Genomic DNA, 21,965 nt, shown 5'->3' with positions numbered 1-21,965 from the left:
CCAGTGTCTGCGTGGGTTTCCTCCGGGTGCTTCAGTTTCCTCCCACAGTCCAAAGACATGCAGGTTAGGTGCATTGGCAATCCTAAATTGTCCCTAGTGTGTGCTTGGTGTGTGGGTGTGTTTGTGTGTGTGCCCTGCAGTGGGCTGGTGCCCAGCCCGGGGATTTGTTCCTGCCTTGCACCCTGTGTTGGCTGGGATTGGCTCCAGTAGAACCTCATGACCCTGTAGTTAGGATATAGCCGGTTGGACAATGACTGACTCACTGACTATTACAAAACACTATTATATAAACAATTGGCTTATACAAAGAAGTAGCTAAATGATCAACAACGACAGATCAACAATCAACAAAGACAGATCAATACACAAAAAACAAATATAAAAAGGGAAAAGACCCATACGTACAACACATTAAATGCCTCTGGTATCAACAGAGAAATTCAACTAAAAGTTCAAACAAGTGAGGTGTTTCCCAACACTATGCAGAAGGAGATTCAAAGAGAAGTCATAATGCATCTCCCGGATCACTGCATTTCATAAACATTTCTTCATTAATGCCAGTAAGTTAAGACCTAGGTTGACTAAATGAGTCAAGAAGTTACAGAATTTAATAGAAAAATAACAGATAATTACCAATCAGTACCAAAAGTGTTCTTAACATGTTTTTGGGATAAAAGAAATACCAATATTTATATAAATTATTTATATACATACCCATACATTTCTATACACACACACAAATAAATACATATTTATACTACTGGAAATAATGGCACCTCCTGAATTGTAGTGATTCTCAAAAGTTATGTTATTTTGTTTGGTGTTCTATTTTTAAATTGGAAAATAAAGGAATAAAGTAAAGGAAAGTAACTAAATAGTGACCATTGTAATGGGTCACCTGAGAATGCACTGACAATAACAGACACCAGTGTACCAGTTCTTTTATATTTAAATATATCATATGTGATGTTTTAAAAGTAATTACTTCATCCTATAACACCTGTTCTTTTGTCTAAAAAAGCTTGTCTCGAAAAAAGAACAACTCAATGTGAAGTCTGTTATTTTAATATTTCAGATCGCTTGCAATATTTGCAGCAAGCCCATCTGCTGCGGCTGAAAAAACTCTATGAAAGAGATAATCGATACGTGTCACTGTGGGCCAATGATTTATTATCGAGCAGCCAAATCTTCCTTTTATTTAGCTTTATTAAAATGTACATAGTGCTTTTCCTACTAAGCACTATTACAAATTGATTCAAAAAGCTATCAAAAACAAAAATAACTTAAAGGAAAAATGCAAATCACTGAATATCCATAAAAAAAGAAGATATACGTTAAGCAGAATAATAAAGGTGTAAGTAATGCTTTTGACAGCCAACTTCAGTTTAAAGAAAAAAAACTCGGCTTGAATGGAGTGCTTGAAATTTACTTTGGCAGAAGGAGTATAGCCTGGCTGTGGAAGCAGTGTTGGAGCTGGAAAAGGGATGTGGAAAATTCAAATGGATGAGAAGAATGCTTGCCAGGTTTAAATAACGTAGGTTTGATGGAAACAGTGATTGTTATTTCTGAAGGACTTCCCTTAAACAGTCTCTAATTCAAATGAACTGTTTTGTAAACTTTTTTTTGGGTGGCACTCATGAATTAAGAACTGCTCAAAAGAGTGAGTGATTGATTGGTTAAAAACATAAAAAATAGCTTCTTCAGTAGAAACAGGGATGTTCTAAGCAGATGCTGCCACATAACTGACTGAATGCGTCAAGGGGGTCTCAGCTGTTGTACAGGTTTATAAAGTCTAATCAATATAATCAGGTACCCGCGGCTATTTGTTTTCACAGTTCTGCCAACAAAAATAAAGGCCCTGAAGCTTATCCTAGAGCTGATTCACTCAAGTTAATTCACTTGTTGTATATAGTAAGAAATTCACTGTACTCTACTACCACTACTAGGCATAAAATAGATTGAATGCATCTAGTTGCTGTGTTCTATGACAAATATTATCTGTTAACACTTATAAACTCAACAGCTTCAAAATGAAAGTTATACTAATTCAAGTCAGAGCTAAGATAAAAGTGCTTTGCAGGTAACATAAATAGGTTATGAAAAATACCCAAGACAGCATTTTGTTACTTTTGTGGAACACTGCCATTTTAATAATGCATTGACCAGAATAAAAGTAGCACCAGGGAGGTGCAAGACTAGGTGCTGCTAAAGCCAAAGAGACAAAACAAAAAAAAATTAAAACACATTGCCAATGGGAGTACACACCCATATCCCAGTATAAGAAAAGAGACCCCACAAAGAGGAATTAATAATTTGCCTACCAATTGCGTTTGGCCCCACCTGAGTGAATTTGCCATTTCATGGTTTACATAGAGTTCAGGGTTGATTGTTGATTGCAGGGTTGATTATAACATACCAAAGAATGTCTGTGGTGGTTCCAGCCTGGATATCCCTGCATTTAAAGTCATCTGCACTTGATGCTAGGACTTGCCCATAATGGCTATTGATTATGAATCTGAATTTTTAATTGTATAGTTATTATTTTTAATCACATCACTATTTTGTGGTTTTGCTTTCATCCCTATTTACTACCATTTTGATTGTTACAAAGAGAAATACATTTAACATAATAGCATAAACATTTAAATATTGGCAGCATGCAAGATTCTGAGTCCATTTTTTGATTTTTACAGTCTATTCATTAGTGTTACAGAACAGCAAAAACCTTTTCAGTGAACACCTTTGCCTTGTTTATTCTGGTTCTGCCTAGAATAAAAATGGGTCTTACTCTTTGAATGTGTGGAAACAATAGCTGCCCAAGTGGAATAGTTTAATTACTTTGTTCCAAAGTGAGGGTATGGTTGTGTCTATCTCAATAATTACTGTAAAGGCGACAAAAATTTCAGTTTATGAGAGAATCTACTTCCACCTCACCTATATGAGAAGACAACTTTTTATTTATATTGTGCTCTTCAAGACACTCAAAGCCCTTTACGTGTGTGTGTGGGGGGGGTAGCTACTTCAAACACCACCAATGTAAAGCACCCACCAGTGACCAACAGAATGACAGTATCAGAAGTGCAGGCTGAAATGAGTTTCCCAAGCAACATTGTACAGCTCCCTATCTGCATTTGACAGAGAAGGTCAATAGTCAGCCTCCATTATGCCATATTTAGAGGAGATACTTGTAGTGGCTTTGCTTGGTTTTCTAAATGGCTCATGGTTCAGGTTAAGGTCAAGGTCAACTGGAAGGAAACCAACAGGCAAACTCAGCATACATTGTAAGAATGATATCAATTAGAATACATGGCAGTACTTGAGATTCCCCAAGCTGGAGAGTGTTATTGGAGTTGTATTGGGAGGATGGAGGTGTGTGTCTGTCCTGCTCTGTTTGCTATCACTGAGACTCTAACCAGTAAAAGGTGTAAAATGAGAATGAGATGATTAAAAATAGCAGCAATAAGTACTCTAAACAAATAACATTGCCATTGTCAGCATCATCATCATTTGCAATCATCAACTGTCCACTGTTAGAAAAGTACTTTCCACAACTCTTCCCACAAGAAACAAGGTTTAGTCTTCAACATCCAGGCTGTTCCAACAAAATTCCTCATCTCATCCACTAATCTTGAACTTGGCCATCTCCTTGGTCTCTTCTTATTAGTAGCAATCCAACTTACAATCTCTGTTGTTCACCTACAATTCTGATTACATGTCTTGCCCAGTCCCACTTTGTTCTTTTAATGGTGGCAGTGGCATGCTCGGTTTTGACTTTTGACCTAATCAGTTAATTTCCCTTTTATTTCTATGAGTAATACCAAGCAAGCCTCATTTAGTAACTTTCAATTTTTGTGCATTTTTAATATTCATAGTTCATGTTTCGCTTCCATATGTCATAACAGGTGATTAAAGGTTTTGCACTTCCGACATACGGCATATTCATTTAGAAAAATTCCTAATGCACTCCATGCTAGTTTTATTTATTTCTTAGGACAAGTTTTCTTTCGAATCCTCAGCTTTCTTCTTAGTTTTTAGAATTTTCAGACGTTAGAAGAAGAAAAGGAGTTCATGTTGATGCAGTGGTTGCACTGCTGCCTCACAGTAAGGAGACCAGGGTTCATGTCCTGGGTACTGCTTTAGTGGGGTGTGGGTTCCCTCTGTGTGCTCCGGTTTCCTCCCACAATCTCAAGAAATGAAGGTTAGGTGGATCGGGCTAAGTGTGTTTACCCTGAAATGGACTGGCGCCCATATAGGGATTGTTCCTACTTTGTGTCCTTTACTTGCTGGGATAGGCTCCAGCACCCCACAGCACTGCTCAGGATTCCGCAGGTATTAAAAATGGTATGGGTAAGGTATAGAATAAGAAAATAAATAATTGTTTCATCTTAATGATAATTACAGCTCAGGCACACACACATACATTTAATAGGATATTTAGACATGCATGTTTACAAGTATGCTCTGTATGTTAATACATGTAGATCTCTTATCATCATGTAGGTACAGTAGCAATTTACAAAAAGCATACAATTCAAATTTCACAGACTATATAATTATGCAGCATAATTTAATATAAATCTGCTAGATACTGTTAGATACATAAAATTGGTAATTATAGGTAAATTTCAAAAACAGAATGAAATGCTAAATAGACTTCACAGTTTCACTGGTCATCATTTCTGTGTGAATTAACAAACCTGATCATATTCAAGAACTGTATGCAGTACAGATGGATACAACAGTCTTATTATTTACATAACCACTGCAAGAAAAAGACAAAAAAAATCACAGAACTAAGTTTTTAACAGCCAAGTGGCTCAAGTATGCTAATTCTATTAATGGACACATTTTTAAAAATCCATGATGTTCTTTAGTACAAAAACTTTACAATAATTGACAAACATTACAGTTAATTGGTTTATACGGTATATTGTGGCAGACCAAATCTTATATGATAATGTAAAAACCATATTTCACAGAATTTTTTATTCTGATGAATAACAAAAGATTAAACACTACATTAATCCTCACCCTTTCCTCCTCATTAAAAGTCAATCTACCAAACTCTGAAATTCAGCACTAAATGAATGTACTATAGAAGGAAAAAGAGTATCCAACCTATAAACAGAGCTCTGAAAAATTCATTATCATGTGCTGTCAAATGAGTACTTACAGAAAAAGAAAACTCCAACTTGACCTTTATGTTGCCTTCATTTAATTCATATTTCTATTCCCAGAAGACCTTAGCTTCAGTATACCCAGGTAAATAGCCATGAGTGTGCAAAGTAGAATATGGTTTCAGTGCATAATTGCTAAGCAGCTGTGCCTAAAATAATAGGTTAGTTTAAAGGTACATTTTCTTACCGACCTCAACTTTGTGTTTAAATGGCTGAGCAGGGCATTGGGTAGCATCAAGCACAAGGAATTAAATTAGCCTGGAAAGAAATGCAGGAATCACAGGGCACATTCTTCTAATTGCACACACTTTCTCACATCAGGCCAATTCAGAGTTTCCAGTTAACCTAACGGCATCTGTTTGAACCGTGGGAGGATGCTGAAGGAACCAAGCAATACCCATGCAGATACAGGAAAAACATTCAAATTCCACAGAGAAAACACTTCAGCCTGAAACTAAACTGGTATTGCAGTGCTGAGATGTGACAAGGCTACCTTCAGTGAAAATGAAATCAAATCACATTATTAAAGTCTGTTTCAGTTTCACTCAGTGCTTCTCAATTCTCCTCTGCTTTTTGAAGTAATTCATTATTATTATTATAGGGTGATTACAGTTAAATGAATGTGCTAATGTAGTATAGTGCGCATGATATTGTGTCTCAAATCAACCATAATTAATTTTCCTTGCAAAACAGACAGAAATGTCTTTTGCATCAGCAGACATGTCACAGATAACCCTTGACACATATTTTTTTGAAAATCTCTGTACATTAGGGAAATTCATACAGACTACATGCTAGAAATTATTATCCTATTGTATAAAAAGGGCTAATCTAAGTAATTATAGGCCAGTAAACTTAACATGCATTGCAGGTAAATTAATGGAAGCAATTATTAAGAGTTTGGTTGAGCAGCACATCTAGAACAGGTGTATTAGCAAATAGTCAACATAGGTTCAGACTGGAAAAGTTGTGTTTCACTAAAATGTTGTAATTCTATGAGGAAGCAATAAAAGCAAACAATTAGAGAGATGCCTATGATATTGTTTACCTTGATTTTTAGAAGGCTTCTGATGAGGTATCACTTGAAAAGTGAGTGATCAGCCTAAAACAAGTAGGAATGCAAGACATGGTATGTACAGTAAGTGGGTTCAAAATTGGTTCAAACACAGGAAGCGATAGGGTGTTTGAAACTTGGAAGCACACCATATGAGAAGGATTGAAGAGTCATAATGGACTCATCAGTACCTGCATCATGACAGTGTACAGAGGTGATCGGGAAAGCTAATAGGGTGTTAGGATATGCAGTATATCACAATGTGTGGAAGTGCAAGTCAAAGGCAGTTATCCTTAAGTTATATAATGCACTAGTGCGGCCTCAGCTGGAGTACTTCATGCAGATTAGTTCTTAATATTACACAAAAGAATAGCAGTGCTAGAGAAAGCCCAGAAAGGAGCAACTAGGCTAATTCTGGGACTGAGGGGTATGAGCTATAAGGAGAGATTGAAAGAGCTTAACCTTGTCAGTTTGATCAAATGGAGATTAAGAGGTGACATGATCGCGTTATTAAAATTTGTGAAGGGAATTAGTACAGGGGATTCCAGAAGTTACTTTAAAATAAATTCTTTCCTAACCTCAGGGGGACATATTAGGAAACTTGTTAAGGGTGGATTTCATACAAATGTTTTTTTTCATGCTAGGAACTGTAGAATACACATTAAATAAATAATACATGGAATAAATTACCAAGTATTGTGGAGGAGATCAAGACTTAGGAACCTTCAAGTTTAAATTTAATGTTATTATGGAGAATATGGTTGATGAGCTTGTTGGGCTGAATGACCTGTTGCTCATTACAATTGTTGTAATGTTCTAACAGTCAGGATAACAGTGAGATTTCTATTCAAATGCATGATGGAAGTTTGAAACAGCTTTTGGCTATAAATATGTTAACCAACCATCTCTAGGAAATTAGCAGTTCCCTGGCTGATTGGAAAAAACCTATTCTGTAAACTGATCTCTGTAACCCACCACATATGTAGCCTCTAAAGGAATTTAGTAATTTCTGAGAATGCAGTATGTCACATAATTAGGGCCACCACTAGAGATTTTGAGGCCCCCTGATAAATATCATATTGAACCTCCACGAAGACCATATTAACCCTGTACCCTTTGTAAAACCCAACCCCACCTTCCATCCAAAGCTCTTAATAGCTTTACCTATAGATTGGTAAGTTAAGCCTTGTACTTACTAGGGCTGTTAAATTATCCAAAAAAAAAGGTTTGACTATTCAAACTAAAAATAAATAAATATTTGAATATGTTTTAAGTTAGATTGACAATTCAGGTGTTACTTCTTTGTACAGACATTTTCATATGTTATTACTATGTTAATGACTGTAACATCAAGAACAAAAGAAAGTAGGAAAAAAATAATAGCAAATTTCATGTTACTGTTATTTAAATATACAAACTATCAAAATCCCATGTATGTGCATGCTGTAAAGGAGAAAATTTGCACAGCTGTCTTGTCTTCAGTCTAGAACTGACAGCTACAAGTCCTTATTAGGGTAGAAAGCCATAAAACCAGCCAAGTAAAGAAGTCAAAATCCTTACGAGCCACATACAATGGCACCATATTTTGCTACATTAATATTTTGACTTTTTCTGCTCTGCAGTGGGCTAGCGCCCTGCCCGGGATTTGTTTCCTGCCTTGCGCCCTGTGTTGGCTGGGATTGGCTCCAGCAGACCCCCGTGACCCTGTAGTTAGGATATAGCAGGTTGGATAATGGATGGATGGACATTTTCTGCTTGAAGTGTGTCTGCAAAGCATAAAGCACTTATGACAATGTTGTGTGTCTACCACAGCCTTCTAATGTATGAAAACACTTTACTCTGTGTATACTAAATGACAAAATCAAATCAAACAATATGTGTGCATGTATATCACTGCTTGTAATACACATGTCAGGCTCAAACAAAATCGCAGAGAATTGCTTAAACAAGCTAAATGCAGTCTTCTTGCTCCTTGAGGTCAGAAGATGATCTCTTTCACCTAAATTGAGGAACTGTAACTTAAATGAACAAGATGATTTCTATATCTGTGTCTCACAAATGAAATAACGGAATATGCTAAATGCTGCATTGCAATGATCTGTAAATGATCAGTCCTCAACATAAGTTTCATTTAACAGACATTTTGAAAGCAACTTAAATTTTGTGAAATAAATCCAAGTGTTTTCCAAGGATATTACAGACATGATGATACTGAGCAAAATTGTGAACAAAACCACAAACTGTATAGAATGTGGTTAGTTTAAAGAAATTCAAGAATGCTGTCTAACAGAAATGACAGAAAAGCTGTCTAACACTAAATGTGTTATTTTTTTATTTACTGAGATACACCTAAATCCTTGTGGATGATTTAATAATAAGCATACTGTAAACCTGCATGACTTATTTGAATTGGCTTCTAATTGGATTTTTTTCATCTTTTGGCTATCAGGTTAGATTGAACAATCCTGTAAACCAGTTCATTTGCAACACTTATGGAGAATGGATAATGTTAATAAACTGACCTTTCTTTGAGAAAAATTAGGTGACCAAATTTTGCATTCTATTCTCTCTCTTTCAAGGTTTTTTTGCCATTCTTTTCTTTCCCGGAAACCAAAATTTGGCTTCAACAAAACAAACAAAAATGCATCAAACACTGGCTAGCAACTTGGCAAAAGTGTGGATTGCCGTACTAGAAATGAAGTTCATAAGGGCTGGTCTGAATCATTTTGGCTGAAAGAGAGGGGAGGAAATGCAATCTAGATTGTGTATAGATTGCTACTTTTGGAAAAAAAAACATTATTTTCTAAATCATGAATAAATGCATTCTTCTAAATGTATATTCCATAACTTGCTAGTAAGTTACTTGATAAAATTACATTCCAATATTTTTAAGGGTCCCCATCAGTCACAGGCCGTTCTGGTGCCTCTGCACATAACCACACAACTGGGATTTGAAAGAAAGCTTATGGCAGATGCTTGGCACCATATCGCAAAGATTCCTTGTTTCCTTTAATCAAAAACTGAAGCATTTAATTTGGATGCAATTTTCAATGCATACAGCAAAACAAGCAGAGCTTGTCACTCATATAACATATTCTTGCACTGGTATAAGGTGGGCATGATAAAACATAAAAGGTATTGAAAATGCTGAGATTTAATTTTAAAACACCCAAGTTCATTTACCATTGTACAGTATGCTTTACAAGCACCTTTACCTGATTCACAAGATCAGGAGACACCACAATTGCTCAAATTTGTATTACTGGAGGGCAAGTGGTTTAAGTGATTCGCTCAAGATCAGGTTAGGACTGAACCAGTAACCTGGAGGTTGAAAGCCTAGTGCTGTGGTAACGACACCACACTGTCTACCACAGCTGACAAAGATGCCAATATTCTGGAGTGTGTGGCCAAAGTTTTGTGCCATTTCTGCCATTCTTATTTTTATTTTTTTTTCTTTGTTTTTTGAATTTACTAACTCCTGTTCTTTATATTTGTTGTGTTTTGTCATTTGGAGTGTCATGGGTAAATGACATCATCAGCATGTCTCCTTGGTATGTTTTGCCACGAAGAGATGTAGTTGGCAAATACGTATTTTTGCTCATTTATGCAAGGTGTCATGAATACCATTTTATAAAGATTAGGTTTTAAGCACTGAGTAACTCCTGCAGTATAAATCTGTCATAGTCCATTTTTTGGAAGCTCTAGTACTTATTTTTTTACCTTTTGTGTACATATAATTTGTTTTAACACTTTTTACATTATTTTATCAGTATTCTGGTGATGTCACTTTGTGTTCTGTATTTTGTATAGTTTCTGACATTTTGAGGCTATCTTTGCTGGCCATGGCCAAATTGTTTAGATTCAATATGCTTGTTGCCAGCAATGTGATGTCAAGGTCACATGACATATTGTGTCATCCTGGCCCCACATACTGTATATAAGATGGCAGCACACAGCTTTTGACATCTATGAATTGGGTCTCCTTTAAAAAAAAACCCTTCTCCTTTAGTGTTAGAAACAGCTACAGTAAAAGGCGCTTCCAAGGATATTTTACTTCTAGGACCCTTTGACTTATTTGGGCATGACTTCTGAAGATTTTTAGTTTTTGGTTTGTTTCAGTTATTTCTTGTTTTCTGGTTTCACATCCCTCCACTGGTGGTTTGTTATGCTTAGCCCCTCCTGCAAATATTTTAAAAACTCTACTTTAATTAAGCAACGTAAAATTATCATGAAATAAATTTGTTTATTTGCACATTGTGCATGATGTCAGCTCATGTCAACATCCATTAAAAATTGGTTCTGACTGTGTGAATACCTACATTTCCTGAGTGAAGAGCACCGGCCAAATGAGAGTGTATGTAAGTCCTTGATCTTTTGGCAAGCAGATGACCTGGGGCTGCCCTTTAATTGGTTGCTTTCAGATTTTTCCCACGGACACATCTTTCTGCTTCCCAGACACTCCCACATTTATTGCCAGCAAATTAGTATTGTTATAGGTTTTTTTAATTTAAAGTGATTAGACACTCATCAACGTATTGTTTCAAGTTCATGTCAATGATTTACAGTTCACACCCGCCATTAACGTAATTACAGATGTGCAAGCTCGACTTTACAGAGATGGCAACTTCAAGTGGAACTTCAGAAATCTAAGGAAATGCAGTTATTTTTTTAATGAAATACCCATTTATAAATCGTTCACATAAAGAAAAAAAGAAGAAGAATGAGTTTGGACTGGTCTGACCTGACTTAAGAATTCAATAGCAAGCAAGTGATCGAGGAGGGGCTTACACACTGACTTTTTCCACTCTTATTATGACAAATGGAGTTGGGTAACTGGATGTGGTGTAAGTGATACCTTTTTTTGCTTTCTCTGTTTGCTGTTTCAAAATGCTGAATCATTGTGGACAACAAAGGGGGTATGAGATCTAAAACAACATTCTGAAAAAGCAGCAAGCGGCATGAAAGTGCCATGTCTGCAATGGCTTCTCCAGTAGTCCTCCCTTCAGGAATTTGAGCAAGTGTATGAGATATATACAGTATGTGTTTGTACTTAGTTAGGTAATGGTGTGCCTTGGGATGATTTTGATTACGAAAAGTGTGGCACTGCAGAAAAAAGGGTGGAAACCACTTATATAGACAATGATATGAGGCTATTTTTTTTTTCGTCAGGCTTAGTGAAATGACTCAGTTTAATCATAAAGTAACTGAGAAATTGTCAGGAAAGAAAGGAGGGTAACATTTATGTTCAAGGAAATACAGTTATCCTGATCATAAAGGCATAATAAGATTTAGGTTGGACTTGTTCTATGGGTGTAGTACAAGACAAGTTGAGGAGAATTATATTTTAAGATGTCATGGTCTATGGATTTTACAGTGTGAATTTGTGCCCAGGTGAGGTAAGCCTGGCAAATTTGCATATTACTGGGCAGACTGGCAGCAAGTGTAGGATAAAATTAGGGTGGGAATGACTCCATGGGGGTGGTAAATGATAAACTGGCATGCAGAACTTCAGAAAAATCAGAGGATTAGTGATTGTATGATGTGGATTTATGCAATACAGTGGAAAAGGCCTGAGAATGGTCTTAGCAGAGGCAGAATAAGATTTGGATTGGACTTATGCTATGGATGTGTTATAGGACAGACAGAATTTGGACGTTATTGGAAGAGTACCGAGGTGGGCATGTGGACATTATGGTGTGGGTTTTGGCAGAATGGAGAACTGGGCAACTTGGCAGAGGAATGGGCAATTTAGAGACAGGTGTAGTATAAAATTTGGGTGACAGGTGCACTAGTTCCTTTCCACATCAATAGGGCAAGTTATAGAAAGAACAAGCGGTCTGTGGATATCACTGACTAAACGTTTGGAGCACAGTAGAAATGGGAAAACTGGCATCAGATTGGTCAGTATTGTGTATAATACATTTTAGCCTGCATTTGTTCTATGGGTCTTGTACTGGACAGGCCAAGATGTGCATTGGCACTATGACAAGGATCATGAGAGCATGTGGAATGACTACATAGATAGATAGATAGATAGATAGATAGATAGATAGATAGATAGATAGATAGATAGATAGATAGATAGATAGATAGATAGATAGATAGATAGATAGATAGATAGATAGATAGAAATGAAAGGCATTATATAATAAACAGATTAGGATATAGCAGGTTGGAAGATGACTGACTGACTGACTGTGAAAAGCATTATATAATAGATAGACGTGAAAGACACTATAGCATAGATAAGTTCTGCTTCAGTATGTACCTCCAAAAACTGTACCCCCACCCAAATTTTTAACCAGCTGGTACCGCACCCCTCCCCTTTATTTTGACATTGTTCCTGCCATACCCTTGCTGTTCATTTTCTGGTCACAATACTTAGTATTGTCTGCTGACAATCATATTTGTTTCTTAAGAGTATCTACCCTGGTTGTCACAGTTTGGCTTTATTTCACAGCTCAAGACAGGCTGTCTTGCTCCTGGTGGCTCCAACTCATTGAGTGATGCCAATCCATTCTTGGTGATGCAGATCTTATTACTTCAGGTACTGATTAATATGCCTCACCTGGTAAGAATCAAAGTCATAATGCCAGCAGAGGTCAAAAAAACAAAAGAAGCAGTTAAAATCAATTACTAAAGCCAAAACACAAACCAAACTCGAAGTCCAGTAAACAAAGCAAAAATGACTTAACTCCAAAGTCTTCTCAGAAGTGCCTTTTATCTTCCCCTAAATTACAGAACAGAATCAAAATAGGAAAAAGGCAATAAGAAAAATAAAAATCTAGAAAAAGTATAAGCTGCCATAAAAGGAAATGAAAAATGACCAGAAATGAAACAGACTGAACCCCAGGACACCAAAACCCAGATTTATTACAGTAATTTTGTCAGCAACCAGTGGTCATCTTGTCTCTTTAAGGTAAATGAATATTTTCAAATGACCAACTTTTATCATATTATTGTGTACTAACTGAAGCAATATCAATCTGGCTTTGTGCCACTCTCTCTTCATTCTTTGTCTGTGTCACTGTTAAACAAATACAAGGCAACTACCACAATGGGATATCTGTCTGTATACCAGCTACTCACCCAAATTGATTGATGCAGTCACCATTTTTTGCCCTATTATGCACAGTCTCCTAGCCCTCACCTCATCTCTGGTTGTTTAGTCACATTTGTCTGACCACTTGGTCCAAGCCTGTTTGTTAGCTGCTATAAATCTAGACAGAAAGCAACCTCCAAATCCTAGGTTTTCAGCAAACCCACCCTTCAGCATTAAAGATCCTGGCATCCCCTGACCGAGACACCTAGTTACGTTGTTTGCCTTTCCAGTTTTATCCCTTGTTTTCACTTACAGTGTGGTCCACATATCGACAGTTAAATGAAATTCGTTACTGAAAGCATTCCTGTCAACACTGTCTGTACATTGATTCTGTCTAGTGCTTAAGAGCTTAAGGGCAGCAACTTGAAAAAAATAATATCAGCAATCCAGTAAGATGGATTATGACAATTGTATCATGACATTTTTGTAAAATGTCACCTTCAACATAAAGACGCAGATTCCACTTAGAAGATACAAGGTCCTAGTGTGAGAGTCTGCTTTACATAAAAAATCTAAAAATGAGCTAAACTGTGCCATTGTTATGTATTAGTTACTCTCCTACAGTTGTCAAATCATAAATGATGATTTAATTTTCATTTGTGTTTAACCTTTTAATTTTGTACTTTTAACAAGATTGCAAAATAATTGATACTTCTGGTTATTCCACTAAAAACACATTCCTAAATTCCGAAAGGAAGATTTCATTACTTGCCGTGAAACATTTGCATTACTAGAAGTTCAAGTTATATGGAAGAGCACATTGGGTAAATTTCTCAAAATCATTTCCTAAAGGTTTTCAGTGGCAGAGGGGTTTTGTTGACATCTACTTCTAATTAGAAGGAAATTCAATGGAAGAAGTCATTTAGATTATGTATCCTTTTAAGCATTTATTTTGTTGGATAAGACATTTGTAGATGTGAGTCTTTCGCTTCATCAGAATATCAGTAAAATATTTTGTAAACTGGAATAACATGGTAGTCCCCTCAATCATTCAGATTTTCTCTTCCTCACTCTTTAAATATTGTACTGTATCAGATACTTTACGTTGAACACACACTATGGTTAAAATAGGAACACGTTTGCTTCTCCATTATTTAGACACCTTGTTTTTTGGATAAGAAAAAAGCTGTTAAGGACTCAGAATCTTAAATGAACTAAAAAAAGTCAAATTCAAATTGACATTATTAATATATATATATGTGTGAGTGTGTTAATAATATCTGTGATAGAATTTGTAATATATACTTGCAGGTTTTATTTTTAATTAAACTACATTTGGACCAAAGGTGGTAAATGTAAACTATGACTGGATGATTATCTACAATGCAGGTTGGTTATGCATGATTGTTTAACTATAATGATATATATGAAAATTAGTTCAACAGATCCATGTGATGGGCTTATTTAATTTTCCAGAATTTTTTTTCAGAAAAATGTATAAAACTGCCCATATTTAGATATTAAGCTAATCATAACCAAAATAAACTTTACAGTTTCTTTATGGACATATCACCCGTAAATACTTTCCTGAAAAAATCATATAACACATTACACAAAAAACGGGAGGGAGGAGATACACAGAGCACAGCAGAGTCAAAAATGAAGTACCAATGATTAGATAAATTCACCTAGTTAAAACTGTACATTTGTAAAAGTTTTCATTTCTTAAAAGACATCATTTAATACTGATGATTTAGAACCTCCAGATAATAAATCTTTTTATTACATCAGTCTGGGATTACAATATGTTAGAAGGGGTAATCGCAGTTTGACAGCATGTGCTGAATGCTATGTTAAGTGTGTTTAATACGGTTAACGGACAAATCGTCTGCTGAACAAAAGGAGTGTGTTGAAACATTGCATGGATTGCCCAGCACAGAGGGGGAAGCTGTGCATTTCAGATCAGCCTCATGGCCTGATTAAGCATCAGACCAAAATTTTCTTCTCTCTGCAGTATACTTCCAACCTCCATTTATTCTAACAGGTGACAGTTAAAATGTTTATACTGAGCAGTACTGACACAGATAATGATAGCTTGGAGAAATAAACTGAAATGGTAAAACCCTGTTTCAGTTTAGGATTCATTATATGATTTTCTTAGATTATATAATAACATGAGTTTATCATCATACTGTGATTATTTTTATAACAATCTAAATATATCATAATATTTGACTACAATGTGATTTAGAAGTGACAGATGGCAAACGCTAAATTAAAAACCTAAGGCAGCTTTAAAAGAGAAAGCAAATTTTATAAGCCAACTGAAAAATGATTATTATAATTTCAAATATCACATCACTAGCCTACATTATTTTATGTGGCACTTTTTAAGTAAAATTATGATGCTTTTCACTTTTTCCCTCTTTTACTTTGTTTTTATTGTCATCAGTGTAGTCTTTCCTTACTGGGGGTGCTTTACACTGTTTTGCTTTAGGTAGACAATGTAATTAGCAGCTGTGCCTTTTCACATACACAAGACTTTAGACTTTAAAAAATATAAAATGACTGATATAGCACATGGTTTTCCTCCCAAAGGTTTGCCTGAATTCTTACTATTAACTTACTACAACTAAACAACAATTGGTGTTGAACTTTTATTTGTTCATATTTTATAAAACACTAACTTGCCATCCACCCATTTTCCATTTGAAACACATTTATGGAGAGTCTGTCCCAGTGCATTAGGTCCAGGACTAAAACAATCCTACAATTCCAACATTGAGAGTCAACATTTCTGGCCCACACTTAGTCACAAAAGGCCAGTTTAGATTCACCAATCAACCTAAAATACATGTCATGGGATGTTGCTAAAGATCAGAATATCCAGATGAATCCCATGCAAATGCAGAAAGAACAAACAATCATGCCAGGATCGGAAGCCTGGTATTTGGAGCTGTAGGGCAGTACTTGTAATAGCTGTACGGACCAAATACTGGCAATTTTTGTACATGTTATAAACATATCAGAAATATAATATTTTTAAAGTTAAGTTATATAATGCAGAAGGCAAAGTTTTCCATTAGGTGACCATACCAGCCTCAAATTGGAACTCAGGCATTTCAAAAAAACATCAGGAAAGGTAGCTCTTAAAACTGAAAAATGTTAGTGTCCTTGGAGAGAGTTCAAAGGAGTGCTCTGTGCCTTAGTTAGTGTGGGGAAAGACTTGTCCTGAAAAAGGGAATTTAAACGAGCATTTGTTTCACTTGGGATGTGTCACCTTTGCTTCTTCACTTATAAACTTACTGTTGTGTGAGGAATTACAGCACTTTTAAAGGACAAATAGCCCTTCCAGCCTATATTACTCACTAAAGAGGTGGAAAGGTTGGTCCAACAGCGCTGCAGTAGCTCTTTGAGACCTAGCACTCTGATAGCATAACCCCCACAGATTTCAGGGCATTATTCCAATTCAAGTTTAAGACCTTTATTCATTGATTCGTTTTTCATGAATTCACTCTACAAATCATTAAGACTGTGGGAACTGCTGCATTGTAACATTAACAGGTTCTCAACATGTGCTCAAAACTCAGCGGAAATGGATTCGTTATCTTAATTAGTGATGCAACACATCAATAAGCACACTTGTCACATTATTAATCTACAGTGAAACTGCAGACAAATTGTGGTTACCTTTACTGAATGTAGGATAAACCTACTTCATCCTGTGTGTTTTCCTCATATTTTTTGTTTTTCTGTTGTTGTGAAAGCGTGAAAACCGACTACACAGATAATGAGGTCCATCAGGCACTGACAATATTTTCAAAAGTGTATTTTCACACCATTTCTTTATAAAAGCACACTGTTTTGCTTTCATAAAATGTTTACTTCATTTAAAAAAGAGGAATTAAAACAGGAGAGATGTGTTATATACTTTTCTCCCTCCTAATATGACTTAAACATTCTTAAATGCAGTTCTCATATTTGCATCTTCCCATTGTCTGACATTTTAACCTTTGTATTATAATCTACTGGCCCTCTCTATTTATTGAAAGCGCTCTGCCAGGATTTTCATGAATGGTTAAATGCAGCGGTTCTGGAGACAGAGCACATACTATTTTATTTTTCTACCAAACTTCAGTATAGGTAAATTTACTTTATTTTGAATGTTATTAAAACTCACTTCATAAGTGAGCAATTGAATGAAATATGCTTTAATCAAAACACAACTAATTTAAATCTTTAATTACCAATAAAATAATTAGTTTTTTTAGAAATGAACTTATATTGAATACTTTTCTTAAAAATAGCCCATTCTGAATCATAACAGGGTCAAATTAATTTGACAATTGGTTCTAAAAGTGTGTTTTCTATAGTTGTATATCATATTACATTCCAAAAATTCAACTCATTCTATATAGAGTTATTTGTTAAATACATTTATTTGGGAAAAATTAACAAAAAATGAAGCTTGGAAATTTTACATTTACAAAAAGTAGGATGGATAACATTTTCAATAAAGAAAACTGATTTCATAATATTTACATTGGATAATAAATAGGAAAAGATAAACCATCACAGTGGGGTGCAATGATTTGCATTGCTACTGTGACACAACAAAGAATATCTAACTGTGTTTAGTATTTAGTGTTATTTAAAAATAACAAAAGACTAACAGCAAGTACCAGATTCCTACAAGAGATCTCAAAGCATGTCAGTACTATAATCTGTATGTTTATTATGGCTTCTAGATCACTGGGTCTGAAGCAGGATAGACAGACCCTCGGGGATTACATAAAGTCTCATCAGCGAAATGCATTTTGATAAGTGAAAAACCCATTTGGTGTTAACAGACTATGAGTATTTTTTTTATTATCGCTCTTTGAAAAGCACCACTACCACCACTTACCTAAGTGACATCACCAAAAAAGTGTCAATTGTATGCTGCACATATACAATATATATGTAAGAAAATGACTTCATTCTCACTAAACTCTATGGTTCACACTCAAGCTTTGGGGGGTAAAGTGGTGTGGAGTGTGTGTGGGGGGGTATGTTTGTAAAGTCTTTCTTTGATAATAGTTATGACACAGTTTGACAATACATTTACTTGAAATAACTAACTTTTGTGTTTAAGAAATAAACTTTTTTGAGCTACTAGCATTGCTGAAATCCATACATATACAATAAACATGACATTAGCACAGTACTTTCAATTTAAAAGAAACACTATTTATTTTGTGTTAATAAAATTGACTAAAAGAAAAATCTATAAGGTGTGACTACGTTTTCAATTTTTAAAAGTTAATATTCTAAAATGTCTGTAAAGAGACCAATTTCACACTTTTTTTATTTTATATTGCAAATGTATTTGAATCAAGAGATGTAATTATAAAAAATACATGTTAGTTGTGTTCAATGTACTTAAATTGTCCAGCATAAATGGCCATTTCTAAGAAAATAAACCTGAATCTTGAAATCTGAATGATAAACTTCAAAAAAGGGTTTTGATACTAACACAGGGAGCCGCCTGATTTGTATAGCCGTATATTTATGTTGATTTATAATAGGCAAAGCCCATTGGTATCATATGCTCATTCTATTTTAATATAGCAGACCTTAAATTCCACTTAAATAACTTTAAAAACTTTAAATCGTAACTTGTGCTTTTGAGCAAAGGACAACGCAGTACGCAATATAATAAACATTTATCAAGTGTGACCTCGTTTGCTTTTTTTTATAGTGCTTCCTTTAGTTTCCATTATAACGGAAAATAATTATTTTATTATAAGGCACACTTAACTATGAACACTTTATTATACCAGAAAGACTTGTCCAGGATAACAAACATCATCCCAATTATATAAGATTATTTTTAGAAAAATGAAAAGAAAAAAGAAAAATAGACATTAATAGTTGCTGTCAACGGACCTATTCAAGCCTATTCAAATTTATCTTTTAATGAATGCAAAGTCGGATACATTATTTCTGATTGTTTCCATCTACAGCTATTTATTATGGAAGGAGTGTTTAAGCTTTGCGAATTAACGATAAAAAGATGTAAATGTATCAGCTTCAGGAGAATTTATCTTCACCGCGCACATAACTCTCTTCAATATATAATAAATGTACATTGTTCTTTCTCAGAATAACTTCAGACGCTCTCCCTAATAACGTTTTTTATTCCCCAGCTAATGAAAACGGCAGGTGCATATAAAGACTTCGTTTAAAACTTGACGCTCAATTTGTTTATTCAGCAGCAACATAAAACCATTAAACGCTCACCACGAATTCACGCCGGCTCACAGTAAGTAAAACAAAACTCCCATCCCGTCACTTAATTATGTGGAGCACAAATATATAAAGTTACTTGTTTTGGCTGTATATGCAGAGGCAGCGTTACCACGTCTGTAGCCTGATACTGCAGCTAGGTTATACTGTACATCCACAGCTTGAAGGTATTTTGGAACCTAAAAGTGTTTTGTTTCATTTTTCGAGTTCACAAATTTGCGCAAAAAAGATATTGTCTCCGAATACAGGACTCTTTTAAAAAGAAGTATACTGTTAAATTTCCAAAATATCTGCACAAACTATGGATGCATATGAAAAAAAGCTATATTTCAGGAGATGTAATTCATTGTTTACCGAAACAAACAGAACTGATGTCTTAAATAACAGAGCTACAAATGATTCAGCACTTACAGAAGTTTTGGAGACAATGTTTAGCTCCGCGCACGCCTTTACAAGCTGGTTTTGGCACCTTTTTAATGGCTTTAGTCCACCCACAAGGCAAAACGACCTGTGCACATACGTTCTTTCTGAATGTCTAGGGCTGTTGACCGGGTTCTTAAGACTCTTCAGGACTGAGCAGCTCATTGACTGATTGAAGTAGGTCACAGGACCACATGATAGTGCATACTGACACCTTATTCAGGTAAAAAAAATGCCCAGGACACCTCGAAACTAGAAAAATTAAAGGTTTTGTTAATATGTATGAATACTGTTTTCCATAAACTTTGTTAGTAAATGTCAGTTGGCTATTACAAACAGACTATATAACATTTAACCTTGATAACATATTTTGTTTCAGTGTCTTTCATCTTGCGCTTTTATTTAAAGCACTTGCTGAAGGAAATTAAAACGGCAAAATATTTCATTTTTAAAATGCATATGAAAGGAAAGTACCAGTAATAGCTAAATAAACAAAAACTGAAATAAAATGTAGAAATACCGCTCTGCATGACACAAAATATTTTTCTGTCAAGCATTTACAATTAGGAAAGAACAGGTTCGCTTCCAAGTGTACTGCAAAGATTTTAACTTAGTTTACCAATAATCTGGCGAAAGTTAGTAATTACTGCATAGCCGTAATTAAATTTTAATTATAAGGTAAACCATGGGGTTTATGATGGTGCGCGTGTGCACATATGTGCTGTCCAAACCTTGCATCCAATTGCTCACTTTCTGCTCCAGCGCAGTACGCCTACAGTTGATATTATTAGTTATTATTGCTATTAGTAGAATTATATATATATATATATATATATATATATATATATATATATATATATATATATATATACAGTATATAAAGCAAAATTTCCGCCTGTCAGTATGGCAAATTAATAATGCCAGAAAACTCAACATTTCCTTTTATCAAGCTTAAAATGACATGCATATTATATTGAAACTATTAAAATAACAAATACAGGACATTTTGTATGTAATGTTCGTAGCACTATTCACATACACTATCCACCTGTTTTTCAAATGTGATACAAAGCAGGCAAAAATATCAATATTTCAAAACCGCTGATTTGGATTAGCTGTCAAAAACAGTTGTGTTCTTACCTCGCATGGTGGCGACTCTCTTCGCACAGCACTCATGAATATGCAAACATTAAGGAAAAAAAATGGAAAAAGCAGATCCTCGATATAACTTCGACCTCAACGCCAGAGGATGTTAACTGCAACGTAAAAGCATTCCAGCGAGCTTAGGTTGCGGAAAATCTGAATTTATTAACAGTCTTCGGCAGTTCGAAAAAGCGAGCATGTGCGTTTTCACATGACATCTGTGTCTGCAGACCCAAGTGTGATTTTCACTGTTTGCTGGGGAAGAGAGAGAGCTGAGTCTAGGCTTTTGGAAAACTGGATTGGATGAGCACTTTTCACCCCGCCCACTTTTATCACCATATCCAATCACACGATCGGGTGAATACAGTCCAGCATGGTATCTGAAGCCAAGTGTCTACTTAAATATTAAACTCATTTTTTCAGTCTTTTTTGGAAGGCAGAGGAATTATTCACAGATATTTAATCAACCAGGAAATTGTTCTACTAGTGACGTTGGCGGCAAGTCTGAGAAATTAGGTAATAACTTATGTGTGTAGATGCCAACAGAAGAATCAAATGTACACATCGTTATGGCAGGTGTTGTCCGATCTCCGGCTACTGTTACGTTAAAACTTTTATTTATCGTTTCTAATGTTCACGGCACGGCGTTAAAATCATGCTTTTTTATCAGACGTCAGAAAGTAGCAGCATTATTTATTTATTTATTTTCCGCTGAAGTCCTTATTGACTTGAAGGATGAGTAGATGAGTAGGAAATGGTAAAATATTCATACAAGATGCAAGGATGATTTTGTTCCAAAGCAGGATGTTAATAAAAGGGCGCTAACTGAGATGCAGTTCAG

General features: G+C 35.3%; 1 protein-coding gene across 1 annotated transcript in view; it reads right to left on the bottom strand.

The window, feature by feature from the left end:
- The window catches only part of rorb (RAR-related orphan receptor B), a 161,588-nt gene extending 140,229 nt beyond the window's left edge, over positions 1-21,359 (bottom strand). The window contains exon 1 of the mRNA XM_051928372.1: positions 21,122-21,359. Coding sequence (XP_051784332.1) covers positions 21,122-21,128 — 7 coding nt within the window. The 5' untranslated portion in view covers positions 21,129-21,359. The remainder of the gene's footprint in view (positions 1-21,121) is intronic.
- Between the last annotated feature and the right edge of the window lie 606 nt (positions 21,360-21,965).

Source organism: Erpetoichthys calabaricus, chromosome 5 (assembly GCF_900747795.2).
Source record: "Erpetoichthys calabaricus chromosome 5, fErpCal1.3, whole genome shotgun sequence".
NCBI classification, from domain to species: Eukaryota; Metazoa; Chordata; class Cladistia; order Polypteriformes; family Polypteridae; genus Erpetoichthys; species Erpetoichthys calabaricus.
The sequence above is the reverse complement of the archived record's forward strand: the minus strand, read 5'-3'. Positions and strand labels throughout refer to the sequence as shown.